The sequence below is a fragment of the Furipterus horrens genome, unplaced genomic scaffold, assembly GCF_987537825.1.
Source record: "Furipterus horrens unplaced genomic scaffold, mFurHor1.1.pri manual_scaffold_5, whole genome shotgun sequence".
Classification (NCBI taxonomy): Eukaryota; Metazoa; Chordata; class Mammalia; order Chiroptera; family Furipteridae; genus Furipterus; species Furipterus horrens.
Window position 1 is genome coordinate 190,334,292 of NW_028327175.1, and position 9,422 is coordinate 190,343,713.

At 45.9% G+C, this 9,422-nt stretch overlaps 1 protein-coding gene across 27 annotated transcripts in view; it reads left to right on the forward strand.

The window, feature by feature from the left end:
* The window catches only part of TCF7L2 (transcription factor 7 like 2), a 188,860-nt gene extending 179,641 nt beyond the window's left edge, over positions 1-9,219 (forward strand). For 8 of the 27 annotated variants that reach the window (XM_090278616.1, XM_090278619.1, XM_090278620.1 and 5 more), the window contains 2 exons: positions 907-955; positions 8,303-8,455. In XM_090278616.1, the coding sequence (XP_090134742.1) occupies positions 907-955; positions 8,303-8,382 (129 nt within the window). In that variant the 3' untranslated portion in view covers positions 8,383-8,455. Of the gene's footprint in view, positions 1-906; positions 956-1,530; positions 1,582-2,815; positions 2,889-3,518; positions 3,592-8,302 lie in introns of all 27 variants that reach the window. The other 19 variants (XM_090278601.1, XM_090278603.1, XM_090278605.1 and 16 more) reach the window with 6 other exon arrangements.
* The last annotated feature ends 203 nt before the right edge of the window (positions 9,220-9,422 follow it).

The following is a 9,422-nucleotide window of genomic DNA, read 5'->3' on the forward strand; positions in this document are numbered from 1 at the left end:
GCCGCATAGCGTCGTGGGTAAGGGCTGTGGAGCCAGGACCGCCCAGGTGCCATCCAGGCCCCCACCATTTGCTAGTTGTATGATGATCTCAAGAAGGTTTCGGAACCTCTCTGTGCCTCCGTTTCCTTAGATGTGAAGTTGGATTGGTGGTGATGCCTGTTGGATAGGATTGTGTGAGGATAAATAGTCGACGTGCATAGCACTCTTAGACTCGCGGCTGGCGCATAGTATGTGCTCAATAAACGTTAGCTGTTACTGTTAGGAATATTATAATCATAATATGGGAGGGAGGTGGAGACAAGGTCCCCTCTTTTATGGCAGCCCACTCAGCAGTTGTAAAAGGCGCTCAGATTATTTCTGGTTCTGTTTTGCCTTTTAAAAAAATTTCCCCCTGTCTTGTAAAACCAAGGCCCAGGCTACAGCTCTGAGAAAAGCTGCTACTGAAGCCTTTAATACTTGCTTCAGAATGAAGACCCTCAGCCTTTGTAAGAGGTCTGAGTCGGGCAGGGAGGCTCTGTGTCCCCACAGCCATCGCCACATCCGTTTGTCCTTTGGCGATGGGCTTTTGGGCCACTTCCAGCCCTGTCTGTCCACACCCCTGAATCTGTCTCATCCCTTTTATGGACTCAGACGCTCTGGGTCAGTTTTGCGGATGGACACAGTGTGCAGGCAAGAGGCCTTCCCTTCTCCCTCACGGAACCCTTCTCTTCTTCTCCTGGGCTGGTGTCCTTGCAGCCGGAGCACAGTCATCTGGGCGTTTGAGTGAAGGGGGTGGGGCTGGAGCACACTCAAGGAGCCGGAGAGAGCAGGATGCTCAGCCTCGTCCCACCTCCTTTCCAGGTGAGCCCCAACACCCTCCTCCCGTCTGTTTCTTGCGGTCATTCCCTGTGTTTTCTGTTCCTCTAGGGGAAGAAGAAGAAGAGGAAAAGGGACAAGCAGCCCGGGGAGACCAATGGTAAGTTAGAAAAATAAGGGTGCAGGAAGGAGCGGTACTCTCGAGGACCACTCTTTTATGTCAGGCTTCTATGGGGGGGAGGGGGCAGGAGAGACACAAGGCCGAGACATGGTGGGGAACCCATCTTAGCCAGCCGTTTTGTTTATGCATTTTAATTAAGTGCTTCATGACTGCCCCTTTAAAGCTAGTAACATTCATTGTTGCATGAAAAGCACATTGTAATTCTAGTGGAATGTGTCTTTAAATAACTGTAGAGCCTGTAACTGAAGAGCGTAGGCATGCCCACAAGGGGTTTATACAGTCTGCTTATTCTGTATGTGTCTGAGCAGGGGTGAGGAGGGCCTAGGGGAGTGGCAGGGGTGCGAGCGTTCGGTATTAACTGGGCTGTTCCTGAATGTTCCGATGCATGCCTTTACAGTGGTAAATTGCACCCAACTTAAATTAAGGAGGTTTGTCATTCTCTAGAAGAAATTAGAAATACTGCATAGGCAATCTCAGAGGTCCCTTGGAGAAGGCCAGGCTATTACAAACAAAAACATTTTGAAGGCTTTGTATAATTTGTTCTTTTTTTTCAGAACACAGCGAATGTTTCCTAAATCCTTGCCTTTCACTTCCTCCGATTACAGGTGCTAATGTCATTTTGAGTCGTTAAAATAGTTGCTAAACTGTTTTTTTCATTTTTCTTGCCATTATAGTTTGATTAACATTAAACACGTATGACATTTGAACATTCTTTAAAATGACCATTACTCGGTTTTGTATGTTTCGGTAGAATTTTTTTTTTTTTTTTTTCAGTTGCTTTTGTTGTTGGGTTTTTTGTTTTTTAATTTAATTAACTTTTGCTTTGTTTATTTATTTATTTTCCCCATAACAGTTGTTTAAGCAGTGATGACAGTGATTTAGAGTTGAACTAACTGTGCAAATTGAATATGCAGTATTTCTTTAAAAGAGACTGGTTTTAAAAAAAGATGGAAGGAATTCAGTAATAAACCTCCTTAATCTAATGGCATTTTTTTCATCGCTCCCACTAAGTTTTCTCACGCAAGCATGCATCCGCAGTATGATTATTTTTTTCCTTCGCTTTTTTTATTTTAGTTTTTTTCTTCCTTTTGCTTTGCTGCTCTTAATTTGCAAACCCACTAGCATTTTACTGATTGTACCTGCTTAAATGCTGCTGTGAGCTTCTGACTAACTCTTAACAGCCCATTCACACAGCCTGTTGACCTCTCTCTGTCCCTCTCTTAATATTAATGAAAGTAGATTAAAAAAGAAAAGACAAACTTTCCAAAAGCTGCAATATCCCAGTACCACAACCTTTTTCTTTATTTCTTTCTTTCTGTTTTGTTTCATTTTGTTCTGTTTTTATTTGTAGTATTTTTCTTTATTAAACTGTTGTACTCTGAGAAGAAAAAAGCATGTTACAAACTTAATTCCCTCCTTTGCTTTATTTTCTTCTTTAAGAAAAACAAATTGAGAGAGAAAAAAAAGGAAATCAGAAACAAAAGTGGAAACATGGTATTTAAAAGCTAGTTCAGTATCTAACTTCGCTTTATCATCTCGAACCGAATGGAGAGACAGTCCTTAATGAAGGGATACTGCAGCTTTATTTGCAACAGCTAATTTCACAAGTTGAATAAGAATGTGACTTTTTCTACCTCTTTTTTTTTTTAATTAAAAAAAGTTAAAAATCGAAAGTCAATATTTTGTAATTAGTAACCAGGTCATTGATTTATTCCCTTTTTTATTTTTATTTTTTTCTTATTTGTATCTTTCTCTCCCCCCTCCCTCCCTCCCTCTCTCTCTTTCTCTCTCTCTCCCACGTCCTCCTCCTCTGCTCGCTTCTCTCTTGAACTCATTCAGACCTGAGCGCTCCTAAGAAATGCCGAGCGCGCTTTGGCCTTGATCAACAGAATAACTGGTGCGGCCCTTGCAGGTGTGTATAGATTTCCCAGATTCGCTGTGCTGGTTTGCAGCTGGTCTATTCGGTCCTTTTCCCCCATCTCTGGCCTGTCGCTTTGTAGCTCTGTGTGTGGATCTTAGGAGACACGAGGGCGCGGGACACTGCTCTGTGAGGGATGTGCTTGTTCCCCCGCTGCTGCTAGCCAAAATGCCACTGTAAAACAGCATCACTTGTGCCTCCTCGGGTCAGCGACAACCCCAGCACGCCCCTCCCAGGGAACGTTGCCTGCCAGCCCCCTTCCTCACGACAGCCCAGGATGGGGCTCAGTGACATCCACCGTAATCCTGCCTAGGTAGCAGCAAACAGCGTCACCTTTCCCCCTCCTCTTCTCTCTCTAATTTTTATTTATTTTTCCTTGTTGCTTTTTGGTTTCTGGTTGTTTTTTATTTTTTCTGTGTGTGTGTGTGTGTGTTTTATCGTTTTATTTTATTTTTTTCTTTTGACTCATAGAAGTCCTTTCCTTTCATGCCCTTGGTGAGGGAAGACAATCAAATAGAACCAAGGTGATGTAGAAGACAAGTCAGCTGTAGCTGAGATTTCACATCCAACTGAGCACAACCCACCATTGTGTTGTATTTTTTTGTGTTTACCTTATGCTAACAGATGCAAATACTCCAAAGAAGTGTCGGGCACTGTTCGGGCTTGACCGACAGACTTTATGGTGCAAACCGTGCAGGTATATGACCACTGCGAGGCCTTTGGGAAAATCAAAGCATTCTGTCCTTCTGTACCTTAGTGTGTCAATATATTTTGACCCTGCTCCCATCTCCTCCCGCACTGGCATCAATGACTAATGATCCTCATTCTTCAAAATTTCCTTGCTAATTTTATGCCATGTCCTGTCTCCACTTTCTCTTTGCCTCTTCCCCTCTTCCTCTTACAAGTAACGTAACCCTGGTGGTAGCGCCTAGACACAACCCTGACAGACCAGGACAGGCACTTAACCGTTTGCTTTGAAAGCCAGCATCCTGGAACTGGCCCAGCCCTATGAATACTCCCGTGGCCTGTATGCAGAGCATAGAATGAGCAAAACTTGGCAGCAATAGCATTCCCGTGCACTCGAAGACACTTGGAGAAGTGCTCTGGGGCAGGCTTGTTTTTTTTTTTTTTTTTTTTTGCTTTGGTTTTGTTGTTTTGTTTTATGTTGAAAAACCACATGTCTGCACAGAGAAGCTTGGTTAGCTGACATTGTTTCACAGTGCTGGACAGAAGCGTGGCATTAAGCGGCGTGCACCAGCTAAAGGGCTACAGAAATGAGCCCTGCAGTTCCGTACTGCAGTGCTGCTGGCCCTCAGGATGAAGAACACACACATCTCTATTTAGAGACACAGAGAGAGAGAGAGACAGAGAGAGCAAGCACCTGCATTGGTTCCAAATGAATCAGAAGCGTCCAGATTAAACACCCGGGTTCTACCTGCAGGCTTCCATCCAACCCGTAATTTCAGGGAAGGTATAGGTACTTCCTTCTTGGTGGAGGGATACCAACTAGTTCCTGTCTCATTTTCTTTCCTTTAATGACCACCTTGGTTAAATTTGTTGTTTCTTTGTTCTGATACAAGCAGTCTTTGAATTTGGAATATTATGATGGTAGGTATCGCAACACCCAAACATGCTTTTCTGTTTGTAGTGCCTCCCTTGTCACGTGTCCCTCTCCTCCATGCCTTTGCCATGTGTTCCATGTTTAGACGTTAGCTCAGATGTCCATCCCATTACGTGCATGCCCACGGCTCTCCCGTGTCTCCTCCCCCTCCCCCTCCCCGATGCCTTATGAGAGATTGGTGAAGTGCCGCCAGTGACCACACCTTTAGGGTAGAGAGGGCCTGAGAGAGTCTTGATTGAGAGGGAACTCCCCAGACGACCCTCTGCCCCTTGAGCAAGGGTGGGGGGGGCCTTGGGTGAACACCCAGGAGGAGAGGGATTCTCAGTCATTCTGCAAGATGGCAGTGTTCACGGAGGTAACGAATGTCCTTTCCACACAGTCCCAGGGTCTTCTCTGTGCCACAGAAAAGGGTCTTAGGAGGAAGTTGATAACAGGTGTTAGGTATTTAATTTAGGCTAGCCCAGAAGACAGAACTCCGCTTACCCTATCTGTCCAGGCGGTGAATTTGTGTCAGAATTTTATTTGTGCCGAGTAGGAGGATAACGAGCTAAGGAATCCTGTTCTGAGACGCCCTGCCATGGCCAAGGATGAGCCAACCACGGGGTCCGCTCTAAGACAGGATTTCTCACGATCTGTAGAGCCATGTGGCCGTGTGCACACCTCGCCCTGTGGTTTGTTGCCTAGTTTGTTTATTTTATTTGTGGGAGGTGAGTGGTGGTTTGTGAATCCCTTCCTTGGTTTGGAGCAGTTACTGTGAGTTAGACTTGGCTTCTTTTGAGGGAGGTGGGTGAAAGTTATCATTACTAACATCAACCGGACAGACACAGCCCCCACCATGCTTGCTTAAAGCCACGGTGTGGTATCTTCCTCAGAGACGAGAATTTTCATGATGTTTTTACCCAGAACAAAACCAACTGAAAACCTTTGCCGCTGCACGGTTTCCTAACATGCAGCATCGCTGTGGAGGCTGTGAGGTCCCATGTCCCTCCCGGGTGTTCTGTCCCTTCTCAGCACCATTGGAACGGTCCTGGTGGCCGCTTTTGTTCTGTTGGGGGGTGGTTTTTCAGACCCTAAAAGCTGTCGGCGGTTACATTTGTGCTCTTTTAAGGCTGAAACTCCAAAACAGAATCAGGAACAACTTTCCTCCTTTCAGAATTTACCTATAAGAAGTGAACAGTGGGTTTTTAAGAGACCACCTCTTGGTTAGAGATGGAACCTAGGTGGGGGAGGGTAAGAGGATGGGTTTTTGTCCCCTTTTTCCTCAACTTTCCCTCTTTACTTTGCCAGGATGTGGCTTAATAATAAATCAATAGGACAAAATGTGTTTAAAAAATAAAAGAAAAGCTGCAAGTTGCGGCATTTTCTGGCCTATCAGAAATGTGTGTTCCCACCGCCTTTTGCTCAGCCACCTGTTAGAAGGATCATCCCTCTGTCATTCATAGTCTTCATGTCCCGTGTTCAGAATTACCCCTCTCATCCCCATGACACACACGGAAACTTCTGCGTCACCAAGGAGGGTGAGGGGGGGGGAGGAGAGTACCCTACATGCACCCAGCCAATCAGGGCTCCTCAGTCACTACACAGGGTTTCTAATTTTACCTGAGGACATTTTTAACGAGATTCTGTTCTGAGCCCACCAAGTTGCTTTCCCATCTTTTCACTCTCCCCTCGTCTAGCATGGAACGCTTCCCGGTGTCATCCTCGTTTCTGTTGGTTTTCGCCTTTCTCTCCTCCTCCCTTTCTCCTCTCATTTCTCCCTGTTGCTTTCTCCATGTTGCTTCTGCCCCTCTTTCCCACCCCCTCCCTTCTCCCATTTTTAAAATGCATGGACATCTTAGTTTTTTGAGCATGTTTTGATCTGCAGGCTAAGGTGGTTTAAAACTTGGAGAGGCGTCATTATTTATCTTGGGCTTCTGGGATGGGAGCTGAATCTACAGTCTATTTCAATCTATCCCAGAAGAGAAAAAGGAACCGTGTCAATTTGAAGGTGGGGGGGCTACCCTCACTCCCCTAGAGTTCCTTCTGACCCAGAGAGGGGCTGGATAGACCCCAAGGCCATCTGCTCATGGGTTCCAGCCTCTGGGAAGCAGGGAAGACCAAGCATGTCCCTCCCATTCTTCCCCTCCCTACTTTCCCTCCTCCTGCCATCTTGCTGAGTCCACACTCAGGGGCATGATCGGACAGTTCTGGGGCACAGACCTAAGGAGGAACTCATTACACCCCCTTCCTTTCAGTGGCCAGTGACATCTGACAGTGGTTGCCTTCAACCGGGCAGCATCTTAGTTACTTTCTAGCGATGGAAAGCCAGCCAGCGCTCACACACTTGTTTTTAGATGGAGTGTTATCAGCCACGGTTCTGACTATATTCTCCTTAGATCAGCACATTCCTTGGATCCGCATTATTTTTTGTAGCATGAGCGGGGCTCATCCCAGGATCACCTTTCCTACCAAATAGTATCCCATCTGACTGGGATTAATAGTAGGAGAAGTTTTGAGGTCACATACTCTTGTTTCTTGAATCAGTTCCCCCAACCTTTGATGATAAGCAAGAGAGGTTCTGAAATTCTCATCCCTATTTCTTACATAAACAGGAAATAGAAAGGGGAGACTCTGGTTTTGATACACGGCAAAAAAAAAAAAAGAAATTAGTCTCAGTGGATTAAACACTAATTAGGATAACCCAAACCCAAGAAGGTCCATGGCACATTCCCCTGGCACTTCTTTGTCGTCACTTCCTTGTGACATGCTGCGCCCTTCAGGGACTGGCCTCGGCGCCCCTCCATGCCGTCCTCACCATCTCTCCTTTCCAGCCTTCTCACTCTGGGGTGGGGGAGGGGGAAACCCCAAATCTTTTTTTAAAAAAAATCAAGTCTGAATCATAATTTAATCCACAACCTGCAGGCCATACAACCAGTTATTCTCGTTCCTTTGGATCATTTTCTGTTTTTCTTATTCTTCCCCCTCCTCCACCTTTGTTTATCCTCTTCTACCTGTTTTTGGTGGTTTTTGTTTTTGTTTTTTTGTTTTGTTTTGTTTTAAAATTTTTCGTTTTTGTTTCGTTTTTTTTTAGTTCATTTTGTTTTATTTTTGTTTTCCCCCTCCTCTCACCTGATTCTGACCTCTCTTGATTTGGTGTGGTTCTTAACAGACAAGCCCGACAGCTCTCTGGGCGCCGGCAGCCTGCTGGCGCTGGTGGTGGTGGTGGTGGTGGTGGCGGTGCTGCTGTGTTGAAAACTTTAAGCCTCTTGCTAGTGCTGCCTTCAGCTCTGTGGGCTCAATAGTCAGCATTTTGAGGGTTTCGTATTCATATGAGGCACCTGGGAAGGAGCTCTGTCTTTCTCTTTATACACATGCATACACAACATTGGGGGTAGGGGTGGGGGGCTGGGGCTGGGGGTGGTGATGGGAATGTGTAAGCCCCAAGAGAAATAACAAAGTTTCTCAGTACATCTCACTCTGGCAAACCGAGGCCACCATCTACAGATGGCATCCGTCAGTCTGCTCACTTATATTTGGGCAGGGGCGGGTTGGGGGAATTTAGTGGGGCAGGGGAAGCAGGTAGGTAGGGAATTCTGTACAGTTAAATGTTTTGTTCGCCAGAGCAGACTGAGGAGTGGGCGGTAGTTACTGAGCACGGCACCTCGTGTAACTTGCAGAACGCTCTGGCCGCTGGGCGTGCCGTCCCTGTCGGGCATCCGTCAGGTGGCTTCAGCTTGCCTGGGCCATAGATAACTGTCCCGTGGCACCTTTGCGCTTTATTCACAGAGACTCTCTCCCCTGTTTCTAGGAGAAAAAAAAAGTGCGTTCGCTACATACAAGGTGAAGGCAGCTGCCTCAGTCCACCCTCTTCAGATGGAAGCTTACTAGACTCGCCTCCTCCCTCCCCCAACCTGCTAGGCTCCCCCGCCCAAGACGCCAAGTCACAGACTGAGCAGACCCAGCCTCTCTCGCTGTCCCTGAAGCCCGACCCCCTGGCCCACCTGTCCATGATGCCTCCGCCGCCTGCCCTCCTGCTTGCCGAGGCCGCCCATGGCAAGGCCCCCGCCCTCTGTCCCAACGGGGCCCTGGACCTGCCTCCCGCCGCTTTGCAGCCCATCATGCCCTCCTCATCTATTGCACAGGCGTCGACATCTTCCTTACATTCCCACGGCAGCCTGGCCGGGACCCAGCCCCAGCCTCTCTCCCTGGTAACCAAGTCTTTAGAATAGCTTCAGCGGCGCTAGCTCTGGTTGTGTTGTGTAGTGCTTCATTTTGCTCTTCTTCGTTTCTACCCCCTTTTGGAAGGTTTTGTTTTGTACTCTTATAATTTTGTGCCACGTGGCTACATTAGTTAATGTTTATCGAGTTCATTGGTCAATATTTGACCCATTCTTATTTCAATTTCTCCTTTTAAATATGTAGATGAGAGAAGAACCTCATGATTCTACCAAAATTTTTATCAACAGCTGTTTAAAGTCTTTGTAGCGTTTAAAAAATATATATATATACATAACTGTTATGTAGTTCGGATAGCTTAGTTTTAAAAGACTGATTAAAAAACAAAAAGGAAAAAAAAAAAAGAAGCAATTTTGAAGCAGCCCTCCCGAAGGAGTTGGTTCTGTATTATTTGTATTAAATACGAGCTTGCGAACCAATCATTTTACATCTGGTTTTTAAACCACAAGGGCACAATGAATGCAGTGCCATTACTTTTTATTTTTTTTTCTGTGTGAAACAACTTTTATTGTGATGTTACTTGTTATTGTTTAAATGTACAGAAACAAAGGGTTAAAATGTGTTAATATACCTTGTTCCATGGTGTTGTTCTTTTGGGGGGAGGGGATGCTACTCAACAATGAATGGAATCACAACGCTGTCGGACCAGTAGTATTTATTGCTTTAGAGATTGCTCGTCGGACCTGTACGTC